Source organism: Hyperoodon ampullatus, assembly GCF_949752795.1.
Source record: "Hyperoodon ampullatus genome assembly, chromosome: 7".
NCBI classification, from domain to species: domain Eukaryota; kingdom Metazoa; phylum Chordata; class Mammalia; order Artiodactyla; family Ziphiidae; genus Hyperoodon; species Hyperoodon ampullatus.
Genome location: NC_136920.1, coordinates 40,197,343 through 40,217,437, shown reverse-complemented (window position 1 = coordinate 40,217,437; position 20,095 = coordinate 40,197,343). Strand labels below are relative to the sequence as shown.

Genomic DNA, 20,095 nt, shown 5'->3' with positions numbered 1-20,095 from the left:
GGGTCTGGGGAATGGCATCAGTGACAACAAGAAAAATGGGCTGCCAGGCCTCTAAGCCTTCCCTTCTCTGGGTTTTTGAGTCCTTCCAGGCTCCTGACATAGAGCTATATGGGTTCAGTGAGAAGGGGAGGAGTAGGTGAGTGAAGGGAGTCTCCCTAATGATGATGATGATGGTGGTAATCATTAATAATTTTATTTATTTATTTATTATATTGGCCATCATTCACAGTGTGTCTCCTGGACATGAAAGTTTTTACAAATTACCTCTTTCAATCTTTGCAACAACCCTGTGCTCTTATTGAAACTGCAGAATGCGTTTTGGCACTTAGTAGAGCATGGAGCTTGGTAGAGCTTCTGTCTCCGTGTAGAAAGAATTCAGTGAGAGACAGAGTGACAGGTAAGGAAAGAGTTTATTAGTATAGGACACTTGTGAGATTTACAAGTGGGTGGGCAAGAGGGTGGCACGCCAAGAACTTAGTGGGCTGCAGTTTTATATCAAAGGAAAAGTGGGGAGGGTAGACCTCAAGCTTCCATCATCAGTTCCTCCTCCACATTGGGTAGGAGCTTTCTTGTCCCTACATGGTCAAACTGGGACTATCGTGGAGCAATGGAAATAAGCGAAGAGGCAGTTACATATACTAAAATATGGTAAATCATCTCAGGTTTCACTTTAATGTCACCTTTTCCTTGTATTTTTGTTTTTAGTGTGCACAGAGAAGCATGTCCTAGGAATCATTAACTTACTGACCTCACTGGACAGGATGTGGGTCTCATTCCACCATTGTTTTATTGTTTTGGGACACGTCTCATGCTTCTGTTGCATGGTTTTGGTGCTAAGCAAGCCTGCTTTCTTGAGTGATCGTTAACTTATAGGGGTCTCCTATACTTTTTTTTTTACTTATGATCCCTTCGTGGGATTAACTTTTTTTTTTTTTTTTTTTTTTTTTTGCGGTACGTGGGCCTCTCACTGTTGTGGCCTCTCCCGTCATGGAGCACAGGCTCCGGACGCGCAGGCTCAGTGGCCATGGCTCACGGGCCCAGCCGCTCCGCGGCATGTGGGATCTTCCCGGACCGGGGCACGAACCCGTGTCCCCTGCATCGGCAGGCGGACTCTCAACCACTGTGCCACCAGGGAAGCCCGGGATCACCTACTTTGTCCCTGTACTCTGTCCCTATCATTATTATTCCCATTTTGCAGCTCTGGAAGCTGAGGCTTGGGGGAGGTACAATGACTTGCCTGTTGTCACACAGTGGAATAACTGATACTTGAATGTAAGCTCATCAGAAGCTGATGTCTTTGCTCTTAGCCATTGGGATATACTTTAAAATATAAGATTATGTTTTCTTAGAGGAAAAAAGATTTGAAACTGTACTGGTAGCAAATAGTATTCTCTTCAGTAACAACAAAGTTGTCACGATCTTCTCCAGGTTTAAGTTCAAACTTGAGGTAGAAGAGGTTTCAGAGGCTTTACACATTCCTGCCCCAAGCACAGGGGCCTGGATCTACAGGGTCTCATCATCCTGAAATTATGAAAAGAAGAAATGCAATTTTCTGATCAGATCTGCTGTCAGGTGTAAATGGAATTTGGGCAACCTATGGAACCTTCTGGATAAGTGAGGATTTAGCTAACATCACAATTCATATATTCTTAGTGGTTCCCTGAAGATTTCCCTCTCCTTACAACTTTTTTAAAAAGAAGAGGTAGGTTTATGAGACATGCATTATGGGACTATTGCATTCATTTTGCCATTTATTTTAAAGCTATTTCTACATTTTGAAAATTTTCTATAGAGGACCATGTGGAAATACATTTATGTACTACTTTAATGTTTTCAAATTGCAAGGGCTTTTGTATTTTTCTGACTAAAACCTGCAGAGTTTATAGTAGTCATGAAAAATTTGATTAATGAAGCTCACTAGTGTTCTCTTATAAATTTCCTTTCCCAATGAATTTCAAGAGTGTACTCTCAGATGCATTCATTTGTGTCTATATGTGCCTGAATGCATGCAAACTTAATGCTGAGTCTGGTTTGTTTATTATGTTTAGTACAAATTTAAGAAGTGTGAAATATTACCCAGCAAGTGTGGATATTTTTGCTATTCATCAATTCATTCAACAAAAATGTTTTTGTACCTACAATATACAAGGAACTTACTAGACACCAAAGGCATGTCAAGATAATTACAAAAAAAAAAAAAAAAGATAATTACGGAGCTTAGAAGTCACCAAACATAAATTTTAATTACTTAAAATTTTCTTCCTCTGACCATGTTTATACAAAGGAAGCCTAGACAATATATTTCTAAACTGGCTTTTCAAGCTCCCATGTTCCTTATTCACAGTCCTGAGACAGCTGGGGAAACAAAAATATTTTTAAAGGGCGACCTTCTGATAGACCAGGTCAGATCCCATTGGCTAAGATTTTCAGCGTAAAGACTTGGTTTTGTAACTTTAAAATTCAGGATAAAAACACACCTAAAAAGGTTTTTGAGTAGAAGAGGTTTGGGGGCATGAGAAGAGGAGAGAGAAGAAGAATCTCTAAGATTCCGAGCTTTAAGAAAGGATTTGATCCCCTTCCCTTAGCGTCTCTCTTATGCCTGCTGCCCTTTTCCTTTTCAGGTTAAGCTGCCAACATTGAGGTCTCTCTGGCCCCGTTCTGCACACCCCCCCCTTTGTCTTCTTTCCTCCTCTTGGAAAGCATTTGCCCAGAGCTGAGAGAGTTGAATTTCCTTTTAAAGAAGCCGCTGCTTCAAAGGATAGTCACACTTCTTTTTGGTCCTCTTTTCCTCCAGTTGAATATATCACTTTCCGTAATGTCTTCATCCAAATATCCTATCAAATCAAAGTCATGCTATTTTTCCCAGCACCCTCTATCCCCAAGTACAGTAAACACTTACATATAACAACATTTTGCTTTGAGGGTTTTTTTCCATGCATTTCTAGGCATATGCATTTACATTTCAGGTATTTTCTCTATTAAGCCATAAATGTGATTGCATCTGAAAGAACCAACTACATTAGACTAGTACAATTCTTCTATTTAATTTGATGTGGGTTTTCTACAGAATTCTACCTCTGGATTTTTAACCGTTTTCCATTTACTGGACCTTCCCGCCATGCGGAACAAATCTAAATCTGTTTTCTTGGTTTCTCACAGGGTGTCACGGGGGGTATTGAATAAATGTTTGTGGACTCCTACATCTGAGAGTTTGTTACCCTTTTCTGTCTCTAGACAGGGCAGGAAAGGAAACTGGCTTGATCAGTAAGGGAAGATTTGGGTTAGATATAAGGAACAGCTTGAACTTTGTAAGGTCTTGGCAGAAGGAGATTGTGGAGTCTTCCTTGAAGGTCTTTGAAGAAGAGGGAGGAAATGAATCTTGACAGATAGCTCCAGCCACTCCATTCAGGAGCCAGGAAGGAGGGGAAAGGACTAACATTCAGCCTGGTGAGTCAGCTCAGTGACTGTGCTTCTGGAAATAGAATCTGAGTCCATGCTTGTACAGGAAAATCATTGTCCCTGTAAAAAAAAAAAAACAAAAAAAACCCCTACTATTTATTGAGTACAAAGCACTCATGTCCATTTCATCCAAATCCTATAATAATCCTTCAAGGTAGATATTATTGTCATCCCCATGAGGCAACTGAGACATTGTGGATTAAATAACTTGCCCAAAGTCATAGAATTGGTAGGCAGTAGAGCAGAGACTGAAACCCAGATCTCCTCTGAACTCAAAGGCTGTGCCCCTACTTATTGCATGGTACAGACTCCTTTAGGGAGGGATCATGTCAGTGTGTATGCCAGTGGGCAGACTTGGATCTGTGGAGAATATTGGGCACTGACATTTGCAGCTTCAGAAATGGGAAAAACAACTTATGACATTTACCTGAATTCACTTCTTTCTTTGACTTGGGTCACAGTTTTCTACACAGTAGATTTTCACTAAATGCTTGTTAACTGATTCCCAGAATCTAAACATGTGATTTTAGGATATGGAGAAAAGCCCAGTGCAAATCATTACTAAACCAATACTTATTGATGGTATCAGGATTTAGGACTATAATTTGCCTTGCACAGTGCATAGACATCACATTATAAATATTTTGTTATGATGTTTTCCAGTGAGTTTACTGTTTCTTTCAAGGAGGAGATTAAACAACAACTAGTTTAGAAGATTGTTGGATCTATTGGATGAATTACTCTGGTAAATTTGGGTTATGTTATCTTTGGAAATATTTGTGCTTCTAGGAGTTAAAGCAGAATCAGATAAGATTGCCTGATGAAGTCCATATATTAATGATTATATATTCCTGATTTCTCTGCATCTTGCTATTTGTATTTCTTAATTGACTTTTCATCTATTTCTTTAGGGAAAGGTTAAATTAATAACACTGTAGAGGTTTAATTGCATAGGGAATAATTCAGTGAATGAGCTAGAATTACAGATTAAACAAAGGCTAAAGACCTTGGGTGGTTTAATCAATCAAAACAAATAAACCTCCACCCAAATGGCTAAAGAAAATAGTCACCAAGTAAATACTTTACGAACATTTTGTGCTGAAAAGAGAAGAAGCTAATAATCATTATCTTGCTTTTGCAAATATTGACAGTGGCCCTGGAAGGGATTTGGAGCATTAAAAGGAATCTTTCTGTGGGAGGCTTGAAGCCAGGACTGCCAAGCAGAAACAGTTTACTGCCACAAGCCAAGTACTATTCGAGGCACAGAGGGCTACGAAGTAAGACCTGGATACCCTTGACTTCCACCCCAAGCATGGAGGATACTGAGTGGTTTATAAACCAGTGGTGTGTGCTTTATTTACAGCTCTCAGTCAAAATCCAATCTTCTTTTGACTTCCTTCTCTCAGGTTACTTGTAGTTTAGCTACATTGCCTCATTGTGGAACTTAAATAGTAATAGTTTAAGTAACCAATTTACCCCGCGGATACAATAGAAGTTCACACTCTTGAGTTATGCTCCTGACTCTTTCCTTTCCTTTTTATCCACAGAAGACCTTCCAGCACACAGGCTCAGTGGGGAGGAATCTTGCACTGTCCTTTCTTCTAGACAGATGATCTGCGTTTACTAGTGGAAATGAGGAAAGGGAGACGAGGGAATTCAGGAAGAATAAGGCAACTGCTTTGCTAGGTTCCATTAGTTTTACCCTATTTTAGGTAGGAGGCCACCAGGCTGGCCCCAGTAGACTGTTCCTCACAGACATTATGTTTGGGGAAAAAGCTATTACTCATTCTTCACTGTCCCAGCCGATGTCTGCCAGCAGTATTTGTGGCAGGATGTGGAGAAGGCAGGGGTTCTGACATGGAAGCACAAGCAATGTCCAGATAGTGTACGGACATACAACTGGGTCTATTAAGTCCTGAAAACAGCTCTACAATTAGGAGGGAGCCCTGGGCTGAGAGGAAAGAAGCGGGTAAGTGCCAAGCTTGGGTCCTCTTAACCAAGATATGAGTCATACTGGCAAATGCTATATAGCACTTCATATTCTAGATTGTTCATATATAATTATATATTAAATCTTTACAACAATCACATGAAACAAGTACAGTTCATTTCACAGATGAGGAAACTGAGGCACAGAAATGTTTGAATAATTTACCCAAGTCACTCAGCTAGTGAGTAGAAGTCACGAGGCACCACCAACTCTGTGAGCCAACAGTACACAGGACCTGGGCTGTCTGGTGAATCTGGAATGGGGTGAGGGCTCAGCCCAAGTGCCACAAAGGAGGAGGGGTCCCCAGGGAGGAAGCCTCCAGAATATGGATTCAGTAGGAGGAAAATACAGCCACTAAAGACTGAGACACAAGGTGAAAAAATAAACAAACAAAAAACTTGTTACTTAAGGGGATTCATGTAGCAAAAAGGAACCAGTAATAGAGACCTGGGTTTAATAATAATAAAGTAGTAGTAGCCACCTTTTATCATGTGCCAGGCATGGCAGTCTTTTATAGTTATGTAATCCACAGGGTCACATGAGATGAGAGTTTCAATCTTCATTTTTCATGTGAGAAAACTGAGGCTTGGAGACATTACATTACCCAAGATACTATGTCTAGTGGGTAGTGAGGCCAGAACTACAAACCTGTTTCCATCTGACTCCAAGACTATGCTTCAACCTTTGGGCCATCATGGCAGAGAATTCGCTCATCAGAAAACAAGGGTGGAATAGTAGTGGTTAAACAGGCACATATGCCAAGGCCATGGGAATTCAGGGTTAGGAACCTGGGAGTCAACTACATGCAAAATCCACAGAGATGTGAGTGACCTGAAGTAATGGTTGTTCCACCCAAGTCTGGGACACTTGCCCAGTGGGGGCTGTTTATTTCAGCTTTCCACCCAATTTGTCAGGTCCTAACTCTAGTGGGCAAATCCATCATTCCAAGAAAACTCACAAAGCAATTTATTTTAAAGATGATTTTCTAAATGCCATATTATAAGACTGGTTTGAAGAACAAATTACCTTCATTTGAAGACATAGAAGTGCAACAGATTACCCGATTTATCAATTGGGGGCATATAATAAAAAATACATGTTTGATTTTGACCATAATTACATTACTTTCACCCATACGATTTAGGAGAAACTTATTCACACCTCCCGCTCATTGATACTCATCCACACTACCTTCCTAGCGGCCCCCAGCCCTCTATCTCCAGCCTACATCAAGCCCTTACAGTGGTCATGTTATAGTATGTAACTGACATTGTTGTATGTTTTAGCTTTATCTCTGTAAGTTACCAACTGCATTTTGCCATATAAAGTGCTACTATCTGCTATACAAATCACAACTGATGAATCCATAAGAATTAACTGATAACTGATAACTGAGAATTAGATGTGTCTCATTATCAATTAGGAAAGTTAGATGCAAGACAGCAATATCACAGATGAACAAAGCCCACAGATAAGTCTCAAAAATTGGTCAGTATTAATTCAAACACTGTCAGAAACCCAATGAAGGCAGGACCCATGTCTCTTTCGCTCACCACTGTTGGTCTGGCACTTAGCACGGTACCTGGCATGGTAGGTGCTCAATCGCTATCAGTCACAAGAATGACCGCACGAATGATGAAACAGGAAATACATACATGTTGAATGCCTCCTGTATGTTCGGAACCTTCTTGCTGCTACCCCACACGTCTCCCCCTCCACAAAAGTATATGGTTTTCCCTCTTTGAAGTGCTAAATTAAACAATGTAAACAATAGAAAGAAAAGCAAGGGAACCCATTGACTTTAGTGTGTGAGTCATGAAAAGTTGTGCATATCTTATATACACACTGATGCTTTCAAAGAGAGGTTTTCCTTGGAATATAATATTTCCAGAAACCTCTCCTATAATGTGTACTTTAGGTGGATAATTTGGGCAATCCTCACTGTCATCTTTTTCCTATTCACTTGTGCTTTTTTTCCTTTTTCTCATGAACAACACGATCATTGTAGTTGTAACTTCTCCAACATTTAATACACGTCATTTAAAATTTAAATTTAGAATCATGATCATCTAATTGTAGTTCTAAATTCTAAAACAGTTTTTGGTTAGAGACTATGAAGCATCTCCTGCTTTCATTATACTAACAAGATTGAGTCATTTACTTTGATCATTTTCTTCTTATTCTGTGGCATGTAACAACAACAAAATAATAATAACAAAGTTGTCCAGCCCAGCACTTCTCAGGCTGTGACTACAAATCACATAGGTATCTTATCAAAAAGCAGTTTCTGATACAGTCGATCTGGGATGGGATTTGAGATTTTGCATTTCTAACCAGCTCCCTGGTGATGCTGATGCTGCTTGTTCAGACACTATACTCGAGTAATGAGGGTCTAGAAGACGGAGGTTTCTCCAGTTACTTGAATCACATGGGTATGGCTTTTATATTCTGCTCTACGAAATGAAACACTGTTAAGAAAATTAAATCAATTTTAGATTAAAACAGGGTTGGAATTAAAGAGCATTTCCCCAAAGTAAAAACTTACTTGTTTGTTCACTTATTTCTTTAGGATAAGATGAACAATTTTTCCATTGAGAAGAAACCTCTTTCTCCTGATGTCTGAAAAAACAGAAGAAAGCCACGCGTGTTTCACAGTTTAGATGTGTTTTAAAAAATGTATATTAACCTGTAATTCCTATTATTGTTATTAGTTCCTATCTATAAATTAATCCAAAGCAATGAAAGACTATTGGTAAAGTTTGCTAAGCACCTGAAAACAATGGAGGAAAATATATTTATTTTTAGTTGTCACAGGTAGGATACACTGGGCTTCTATTTCAGCTTATTTTATTAAGTATGTCAAATATGATAAAAACAAAGGCATGTTTATTGAGTCTACTTCAAGGAAAACATTATAAATGTTAACCTTTCACTGTAATTATGGTCATCCATTAAAAAGAAATTACAGGTATAGGTAAAGGTTAGTAAATGAATGGCAGAGATGAAAAGTCTCTGACTCAGAGACAACCATTTTAACGCTAGCCTTGGTAGAGCTCATCCTTTCTCTAGAATTTGTCCACTAAATTGTAAGGAGCCAGGAAATTTATGAAGAGATTTTAAAGGGAGGGGGCCATTTTACAAATACTATAATACTACTGGGCTAAAAAGAGGTTAAAAAGGAGAAAAAAACCCTAACCTTCCTTTCCCCCCAATTGTCAAAAGTAACATATGTACCGTATAGAAAAATTGGAAAATAAAGAAAAATAAAGGAAAAAAACCCAGCTGTAATTCAATTCCCAGAAATAACCACTGATAACATGCTGATATATTTGTATTCTTTTTTCCTATGCATGTTTTACTTTACACGCATAGGAAATATTTGAATCACATTGTATGGTATATATAACATATATATATAACATATAATTTCCCACTCATTAAAATATAACTGAGTAATTTATTAAAAATCTTTATATGTTTGTACTTTTTTTTTTACATTTATTACTCTATGTTTTGGACCTTTGGATTTTTCAGATTTTTCATTTTATACATAACTGTTGTGATTTACTTACACTCCCTCATCCACTTAAAAAGTTCTTTTTCCTAGTATTCTGGTTATACACGTTTCATTCTCCTTCTTCTCTTAAGCTCATCTTGAAACTTCCTCCAGTTCCTGGTTCTCAAGTTTATTTCTCAGATTTAATGAAATAAATCAAGTCAGCTCAACAAAGATTTGTTGACTGGGTATGTCTCTTCCCTACTTAAAAATATTTACACTGTGAAACAGTCAATAATCTCTTGAGTCAAAATCCAAACTTTTCCAGATTTAATACAAAAATTTCCATTTAGTTAATACACATTAAGAGATACTACATGTAAGCCAGTTCCAGCCATCACCATGTTAATGGAACTCTCTCATCATTAGTTACTTAAAAAAGAGTGTTGTGAGCCAGTGGCTAAAATTGGAGAGATTACATCTTCAATTAGTCAAGAAATATAACACCCCAAACTACCTGAAAATGGGGTAAAACATTTACAATGCTTAGGAATCTAAATGCTTAACCTCCCCCAGATTCTTACCATCAACCGTTCTGCATGTATATTAGGATGCCACACAAAAGGAGCAGTGGCTGGGGAGTATTGACTTTTATTCACCCATTATAAACGATGCCCTGTTTGCACGTGGGCTTTCAGGGTTACTTTACAAACACGTGCTCAAGGATTTCCTTCCTCATTTCCACTCTACTTCTGCCCAATACACAAGCTCCCCTCAGTTTATTCTTAGCCTTGCCACTCGGGCTGGGGACTCTGTGTCAGCCTCTCTATTCCTGATCAACCGATAACACACACTGCACCCTCCCCACTGCAGGACAGATTTCATGGCACGGTTTCCTTGCTAGGGCTTCTCTCTTTTCTCCACTTTGGGGCCCTGGTCCTTTTGGGGTTAAGGTCTGTTCTTTATTGCCCCACTGCACATCTTCCAAACTGGCTTCATGTACAGGGTTTTTCATCCCAGGATTATTTATAATAATGAATAATGTAGAGGATGATTTTTAAATTACTATGTAATAGGATGCATCTGTTTTGTTTCTTTTCATCTAAAAAGCATCTTTAAATGAAAACTTTTTGAAAGCTAGGATTACAAGGACACTTCTTTAAAGTGATAAAAATCTATAACAATCTTAAACCAATGGCTGTTTTCATTATTGATGAAATACGACAGAAGCATTCTTTCTGAGGTCAGAAAAAAAATTAAAATGCTTTTTTTCTAAAGATGTTTACAACTTGCTCACTTTCCTTCTTCATTTTATATTCTCCTAGCTCTGGAATCCTTGAACTTCCTGGGTTCAGGCCAGGGACAGTTGCCATGGGTTGCTGGGTCACTTGTGTCATAGGGCTTGCACCCCACTTCCTGATTTGGCCAAATAGTCATGGCAAAAGTATCTGTGAGCCACACAGACTAAAAGATTAGAAGTAAAAAAAAAAAAAAAAAAAAAAAACCAAATTGATTGGGAACACTATTTAGGTGCATGAGATGCTGAAACAGAGCAGGACCCCATGGTCCTTGAGCCCCACGTCCTCAATCTGCCTTTCGTCTGTGGAAAAACTGTAGCCAAAGAATAAGTTTAATCTGAGAAGTGAGAAAATGCAGAGAAAAAGGAAAACAGTCCAACAAGACTAAATAATAATAGTGTAGTCATTAAGCTAAGTCAAAGGAACATTTAGTTCCTTCACAAGGGCTATAGGTAATATTCTGAACCATAACCTTTGAGCTGTTTTGTAGATACTGAAACCCTCACCAGGTGGAAGAAGTTAACTACCTGATGACCAGACTGTAGCCATGACATAAGCTGCAACAATTCCAAGAACTGGCCTCAAAGAAATGGGAACAAACCGATCCTGGGACTGAAGATTAACTGTACTTAAAACAATCAAGATGACGGTGATCAAACTGTATGACCAGTTTCAAGATGACTGTCAGAGCTGACTGTGCTGTTTCTGCATGTAGCCCCCTCCCCTCCCCATAAGCTCTTGCCCACTGATTGTCTGTGGGGGGGAGTTGGCCTTTGGACAGGAGTCTGCCCTTCCCCCCAGCTTGTTGGCCTCCGAAATTAAAGCAAACTTTCCTTTCCACCCATGTGCCTCTTTACTGGCTTTAGACCTATGAGCAGCCAGACCCCCACTTTCAATTGGCCAAAATTTTTTTGAAAAGACAATGTTTTAGTCTTATTTTTAAAGAAATCTATCCTCTGGTTTATCTTATTAAGATATCCTTTGTTTACAGCCAAAATATTTATAGAGATAGAAATCATACAATGAGGATGTTTTTCTTTAAATAAAAATACTATTACACCTATTTTATAGGCTGAATTTTTTCACTTAGTCAGACATTATGACCATTTTCCTTTATCATATATATTTGTCTAAATCATGATTTTACAGTCTATATAGTATGTCCTGATATGACAGTACCACAATTTACTTACCTTCATGTTGCATCTGATTTTTCTAAACTTGGCATTTTAAGAAATATTTCTACCTCCTCCCACTGATACAACAAAGAGGAAATGCTTTATATTTTCCTCATAGCTGAGATGACTCCCAAATCCTGATAGAAATCTGCATGTTTACACTCTAGATGGAATAAACTAGAAGGTCTTTGGATGAAATAGGGTGATCAAGTTGGGAGTCAACATTGTCCATTTCAAGAGCCCAAATCCCCTTAGTTCCCAGAATGTTTCAGCCAGAGTCACAGTCCTGTCTACACACACGCACACGTGTGCACACACACACACACACACACACACACACGACAGGAGATTGGAAATTAACAGGGATGGACCTGGAGGACTTTATGCTAAGTGAAATCAGCCAGTCACAGAAGAATAAATACTGCATGATTCTACTTACACGAGGAATCTAAACTAGTCAAACTCACAGAAGCAAAGAATAGAATGGTGGCTGCCAGGGGCCAGGGTGAGAGAGAATGGGGGGTTTGCTAATCAACGGGTATAAAATTTCAGTTATAGGAGGTGAATAAGTTCTAGAGATCTGCTATACACCACTGTGCCTCTAGATAACAAGACTGTATTTTACACTTAAAAAATCTGTTCAGAGGGGCTTCCCTGGTGGCGCAGTGGTTGAGAATCTGCCTGCTAATGCAGGGGACACGGGTTCGAGCCCTGGTCTGGGAGGATCCCACATGCCGCGGAGCAACTAGGCCCGTGAGCCACGACTACTGAGCCTGCGCGTCTGGAGCCTGTGCTCCGCAACAAGAGGCCGCGATAGTGAGAGGCCCGTGCACGGCGATGAAGAGTGGCCCCCGCTTGCCACAACTAGAGAAAGCCCTCGCACAGAAATGAAGATGCAACACAGCAAAAATAAACAAATTAATTAATAAAAACTCCTACCCCCAACATCTTCTTTAAAAAAAAAAAAAAATCTGTTCAGAGGATAGTTCTCATGTAAAGTATTTTTACTACGGTAAAATAAAAAAAAATTTTTTTTAAGTAAGTAAGGGACTAAATGCTGATTAAAACTGTGTGCACAGGCAGGGCTTTTGACTCATGGTTTTCCCTGTACATGGTGTGGTCCATCCAGCACCTGTACCATCAGTAACTACAGATTCTTTTCTTGGTCATATGATAAACCTATTAAAGTCATATTTTCAAAGTGCATTTAAAGACATGGGACAAAGCTGATGTTAAAGGAGGAAAGATGACTACAAATAGTATCACAATATATAAACTATATATATATAAACTATATTATACTGTATATTCGTTAAATATCCAAATACAAACAGTGGTTATCTGGGGATGGAGTTGGGGGAGGAGCAATAATTTCTTTATCTTCTTCTTTATATTTTCTATATTAAAAAAATTTTTAGATAGTAAATATGTGCTGTATATATGAGACAAACACAATAAATGCTATGAAATAATCTTCCCTGACTGCACCAAGGTAATTATATATGTTTTATTTCTTGCCATGTCTCAGTTACTTTTAGCCTTGTTTTCTTACTTTTTAGATACCCTTTTGATGGTAAATGGTAATGATATCTCTTAAATACAAACCCATATTTTTTATGATGCCTGTACAATAGATGATGCCACTTAAAAGGACAGTAAAAAATGTTTATGATGGCTTTATTCAAAATAGCCTAAAAATGGAAACAACCCAAATGTCTATCAACAGGAGACTAGATAAATTATAATATATTTATACAGTGGAAAGATACAAGAAAACAAAAAAGAATAAACCATATGAGATCAATGACTCTCACAGTTATTATGATGACAAAAAGAAGCCAGGCACAAAAGAGAATATACTGGAGGAATCCATGTACAGATTTTGAAAAACAGGTAAAACTAACCTAGAGAGACAGAAGTCAAAATAGTAGCTTCCAAAGAACCTGAAAAAGAATACATATATGTATATATATATACATATATATATATATATATATACACACACATATCTGTATAACTGAATCACTTTGCTGTACAACTGAAACATTGTAAATCAACTATACTTCAATTTAAAAATAAATAAAATAAAATAAAACAATAAAAGAACAGAAGACAATATGGGCAGATTTTAAAGAAAATATTGGGGTGGAGAAGTATGATTTACTAAGTATGATATGAAAGTCAGAAACAACAAAAATGATAAATTTAACTATGAAAAATAGTGGTTTCCTTTGGGAACTATTGACTAGAAACAAGCATGAAGGATCCTCTTGTGTTTTATATCTTTATCTGGGTAGTTGTTACACAAGTAAGAGTATGTGTGTGTTGCATGTAAAAAGCACTGAGCTGTGTGCTTAAGTTTTGTGGTTTTTTTTTTTTTTTTTTTTTTGCAGTACGCGGGCCTCTCACTGTTGTGGCCTCTCCCGTTGTGGAGCACAGGCTCCGGACGCGCAGGCTCAGTGGCCATGGCTCACAGGCCCAACCGCTCCGCGGCACGTGGGATCCTCCCGGACCGGGGCACAAACCCGTGTCCCCTGAATCGGCAGGCGGACTCAACCACTGCACCACCAGGGAAGCCCAAGTTTTGTGTTCTTTATGTATATCTTCAAAACAAAACAAAACAAAACAAAACAAAACATAGGAAAATTATCTCAGGAAAGAAAGGACTGCTTCTCGGAATGCTAAAAAGCAAAGAGATTAGGATTTCCCCTACAGCTGGGATTGTGTTGAAACTCTAATTGGGCTTTCTATATTCTTATTTAATAGTATTACCTATTTCCTAAGAAATAATATTACAATATGTAAAGAGAAAAAGAAAAAGAAAAATATACCCAAACTAATTATCCAGAGACATGGGTAGGGTGCAGTGTCTTTGGGCCTAAGATTTAGTTGTGTCCCAACAATGTAGATTTGGATTAGCTCCTAATCTCTCTCTTTCTCTCTCTCTGTCTCTGTTTCTCTCTCTCTTCTCCACCCTTCTCTTACTCCCTCTCATTTTCCTCTCTTCCTTCTCATCTTTCCTTCCTTCCTTCGTTCTTTTCTTTCTGACTGCCTGTCTGCCTTACTTTCTTCCTTCCCCATCAACCGTTTATTTCTTTATACGCTGGGGAGTTTCAAAAAAGATTTACAGCTTCAGATTCCTTAACAATGAGATTTTTGGTCCTTCTGTTGTAAGTGTGCCTAGATCATTAAGCTATGTCTTTTCCCCCTGATCCTGATCTTTACTTCACTATATTCTTTCATTTAAGTTCTAATTTAAAGTTTATCAAGTTTGATTCTGGTAGCCAATATTGAAAGGAAAACCTGGTAAATTAAACAATTCAGGCAGGGAGAGGACTGGGGCTGGAGGCGAGAACTCAGCCTGAAGGGGGCTAATGCGCCACAGCTAGCCGGGAGGGAGTCCGGGAAAACTCTGGAGCTGCCGAAGAGGCAAGAGACTTTTTCTTCCCTCTTGGTTTCCTGGTGCGCGAGGAGAGGGGATTAAGAGCGCTGCTTAAAGGAGCTCCAGAGACGGGCGCAAGTCGCGGCTGAAAGCGCGGAGCCCAGAGACGGGCGTGGGACGCTGGGGCTGCTGCTGCCGCCACCAAGAGGCCTGTGTGCGAGCGCAGGTCACTGTCCACGCTGCCCTTCCGGGAGCGTGTGCAGCCCGTCACTGCCGGGGTCCCGGGATCCAGAGACGGCTTCCCTGGGAGAACGCACGGCGCGCCTCGGGCTGGTGCAACGTCACGCCGGCCTCTGCCGCTGCAGGCTCGTCCCGCACTCCATGCCCCTCCCTCCCGCCCGGCCTGAGTGAGCCAGAGTCCCCGAAGCGGCTGCTCCTTTAACCCTGTCCTGTCTGAGCGAAGAACAGACGCCCTCCGGCGACCTACACGCAGAGGCGGGGCCAAATCCAAAGCTGAGACGCGGGAGCTGTGGGAACAAAGAAGAGAAAGGGAAATCTCTCCCAGCAGCCTCAGAAGCAGCGGATTAAAGCTCCACAATCAACTTGATGTACCCTGCATCTGTGGAATACATGAATAGACAACAAATCATCCCAAATTGAGGAGCCAGGAGTCAGTGCTGTGCCTCTGAGGTGGGAGAGCCAACTTCAGGACACGGGTCCACAAGAGACCTCCCAGCTCCACATAATATCAAACGGCGAAAATCTCCCACAGATCTCCATCTCAACACCAACACCCAGCTTCACTCAACGACCAGCAAGCTACAGTGCTGGACACCCTATGCCAAACAACTAGCAAGACAGGAACACAATGTCACCCATTAGCAGAGAGGCTGCCTAAAATCATAAAAAGTCCACAGACACCCCAAAACACACCACCAGACATGGACCTGCCCACCAGAAAGACAAGATCCAGCCTCACCCACCAGAACACAGGCACTAGTCCCCTCCACCAGGAAGCCTACACAACCCACTAAACCAACCTTAGCCACTAGGGACAGACACCAAAAACAACGGGAACTACGAATCTGCAGCCTGCAAAAAGGAGACCCCAAACACAGGAAGATAAGCAAAATTAGGAGACAGAAAAACACACAGCAGGAGAAGGAGCAAGATAAAAACCCACCAGACCTAACAAATGAAGAGGTAATAGGCAGTCTACCTGAAAAAGAATTCAGAATAATGATGGTAAAGATGATCCAAGATTCTATTTCCAAGATCCAAAATCTTGGAAATAGAATAGACAAAATGCAAGAAACAGTTAACAAGGACCTAGAAGAACTAAAGATGAATCAAGCATCGATTAAAAACATAATAAATGAAATGAAAAATACTCTAGATGGGATCAATAGCAGAATAACTGAGGCAGAAGAACGGATAAGTGAGGTGGAAGATAAAATAGTGGAAATAACTGCTGCAGAGCAAAATAAAGAAAAAAGAATGAAAAGAACACAGGACAGTCTCAGAGACCTCTGGGACAACATTAAACGCACCAACATTCGAATTATAGGGGTTCCAGAAGAAGAAGAGAAAAAGAAAGGGACTGAGAAAATATTTGAAGAGATTATAGTTGAAAACTTCCCTAATATGGGAAAGGAAATAGTTAATCAAGCCCAGGAGGCACAGAGAGTCCCATACATAATAAATCCAAGGAGAAATACGCCAAGACACATATTAATCAAACTGTCAAAAATTAAACACAAAGAAATCATATTAAAAGCAGCAAGGCAAAAACAACAAATAACACACAAGGGAATCACCATCAGGATAACAGCTGATCTCTCAGCAGAAACTCTACAAGCCAGAAGGGAGTGGCAGGACATAATTAAAGTGATGAAGGAGAAAAACCTGCAACCAAGATTACTCTACCCAGCAAGGATCTCATTCAGATTAGATGGAGAAATTAAAACGTTTACAGACAAGCAAAAGCTGAGAGAGTTCAGCACCACCAAACCAGCTTTACAACAAATGCTAAAGGAACTTCTCTAGGCAAGAAACACAACAGAAGGAAAAGACCTACAATAACGAACCCAAAACAATTAAGAAAATGGGAATAGGAACATACATACCGATAATTACCTTAAATGTAAATGGACAAAATGCTCCCACCAAAAGACACAGATTGGCTGAATGGATACAAAAACAAGACCCATATATATGCTGTCTACAAGAGACCCACTTCAGACCTAGAGACACATACAGACTGAAAGTAAGGGGATGGAAAAAGATATTCCATGCAAATGGAAACCAAAAGAAAGCTGGAGTAGCAATTCTCATATCAGACAAAATAGACTTTAAAATAAAGACTATTACAAGAGACAAAGAAGGACACTACATAATGATCAAGCGATCGATCCAAGAAGAAGATATAACAATTGTAAATATTTATGCACCCAACATAGGAGCACCTCAATACATAAGGCAAATACTAACAGCCATAAAAGGAGAAATCGACAGTAACACAATCATAGTAGGGGACTTTAACACCCCACTTTCACCAATGGACAGATCATCCAAAATGAAAATAAATAAGGAAACACAAGCTTTAAATGATACATTAAACAAGATGGACTTAATTGATATTTATAGGACATTCCATCCAAAAACAACAGAATACACATTTTTCTCAAGTGCTCATGGAACATTCTCCAGGATAGATCATATCTTGGGTCACAAATCAAGCCTTGGTAAATTTAAGAAAATTGAAATTGTATCAAGTATCTTTTCTGACCACAATGCTATGAGACTAGATATCAATTACAGGAAAAGACCTGTAAAAAATACAAACACATGGAGGCTAAACAATACACTACTTAATAACGAAGTGATCACTGAAGAAATCAAAGAGGAAATTAAAAAATACCTAGAAACAAATGACAATGGAGACACGACGACCCAAAACCTATGGGATGCAGCAAAAGCAGTTCTAAGAGGGAAGTTTATAGCAATACAATCCTACCTTAAGAAACAGGAAACATCTCGAATAAACAACCTAACCTTGCACCTAAAGCAATTAGAGAAAGAAGAACAAAAACATCCCAAAGTTAGCAGAAGGAAAGAAATCATAAAAATCAGATCGGAAATAAATGAAAAAGAAATGAAGGAAACGATAGCAAAGATCAATAAAACAAAAAGCTGGTTCATTGAGAAGATAAACAAAATTGATAAACCATTAGCCAGACTCATCAGAAAAAAAGGGAGAAGACTCAAATCAATAGAATTAGAAATGAAAAAGGAGAAGTAACAACTGACACTGCAGAAATACAAAAGATCATGAGAGATTACTATAAGCAACTCTATGCCAATAAAATGGACAACCTGGAAGAAATGGACAAATTCTTAGAAATGCACAACCTGCCAAGACTGAATCAGGAAGAAATAGAAAATATGAACAGACCAATCACAAGCACTGAAATTGAAACTGTGATAAAAAATCTTCCAACAAACAAAAGCCCAGGACCAGATGGCTTCACAGGCGAATTCTATCAAGCATTTAGAGAAGAGCTAACACCTATCCTTCTCAAACTCTTCCAAAATATAGCAGAGGGAGGAACACTCCGAAACTCATTCTACGAGGCCACCATCACCTTGATACCAAAACCAGACAAGGATGTCACAAAGAAAGAAAACTACAGGCCAATATCACTGATGAACATAGATGCAAAAATCCTCAACAAAATACTAGCAAACAGAATCCAACAGCACATTAAAAGGATCATACACCATGATCAAGTGGGGTTTATTCCTGGAATGCAAGGATTCTTCAATATACGCAAATCAATCAACGTGATACACCATATTAACAAATTGAAGGAGAAAAACCATATGATCATCTCAATAGATGCAGAGAAAGCTTTTGACAAAATTCAACACCCATTTATGATAAAAACCCTGCAGAAAGTAGGCATAGAGGGAACTTTCCTCAACATAATAAAGGCCATATATGACAAACCCACAGCCAGCATCGTCCTCAATGGTGAAAAACTGAAACCATTTCCACTAAGATCAGGAACAAGACAAGGTTGCCCACTCTCACCACTCTTATTCAACATAGTTTTGGAAGTTTTAGCCACAGCAATCAGAGAAGAAAAGGAAATAAAAGGAATCCAAATCGGAAAAGAAGAAGTAAAGCTGTCACTGTTTGCAGATGACATGATACTATATATAGAGAATCCTAAAGATGCTACCAGAAAACTACTAGAGCTAATCAATGAATTTGGTAAAGTTGCAGGATACAAAATTAATGCACAGAAATCTCTGGCATTCCTATATACTAATGATGAAAAATCTGAAAGTGAAATCAAGAAAACACTCCCATTTACCATTGCAACAAAAAGAATAAAATATCTAGGAATAAACCTACCTAAGGAGACAAAAGACCTGTATGCAGAAAATTAAAAGACACTGATGAAAGAAATTAAAGATGATACAAATAGATGGAGAGATGTACCATGTTCTTGGACTGGAAGAATCAACATTGTGAAAATGACTCTACTACCCAAAGCAATCTACACATTCAATGCAATCCCTATCAAACTACCACTGGCATTTTTCACAGAACTAGAACAAAAAATTTCACAATTTGTATGGAAACACAAAAGACCCCGAATAGCCAAAGCAATCTTGAGAACGAAAAATGGAGCTGGAGGAATCAGGCTCCCTGACTTCAGACTATACTACAAAGCTACAGTAATCAAGACAGTGTGGTACTGGCACAAAAACAGAAAGATAGATCAATGGAACAGGATAGAAAGCCCAGAGATAAACCCACGGACATATGGTCACCTTATCTTTGATAAAGGAGGCAGGAATGTATAGTGGAGAAAGGACAGTCTCTTCAATAAGTGGTGCTGGGAAAACTGGACACAGACATGTAAAAGTATGAGACTAGATCACTCCCTAACACCATACACAAAAATAATCTCAAAATAGATTAAAGGCCTAAATGTAAGGCCAGACACTATCAAACTCTTAGAGGAAAACATAGGCAGAACACTCTATGACATAAATCACAGCAAGATCCTTTTTGACCCACCTCCTAGAGTAATGGAAATAAAGACAGAAATAAACACATGGGACCTAATGAAACTTCAAAGCTTTTGCACAGCAAAGGAAACCATAAACAAGACCAAAAGACAACCCTCAGAATGGGAGAAAATATTTGCAAATGAAGCAACTGACAAAGGATTAATCTCCAAAATTTATAAGTAGCTCATGCAGCTCAATAACAAAAAA

General features: G+C 39.0%; 1 protein-coding gene across 1 annotated transcript in view; it reads left to right on the top strand.

Annotated features, from left to right (window-relative positions):
- LOC307055558 (uncharacterized protein C11orf97 homolog) overlaps nt 1-20,095 on the top strand; it is a gene marked incomplete at both ends in the record, with an annotated part of 44,072 nt that overhangs the window by 17,241 nt on the left and 6,736 nt on the right. The window contains one exon of the mRNA XM_079707784.1: nt 4,611-4,736. Within this exon, the coding sequence (XP_079563910.1) occupies nt 4,611-4,736 (126 nt within the window). The remainder of the gene's footprint in view (nt 1-4,610; nt 4,737-20,095) is intronic.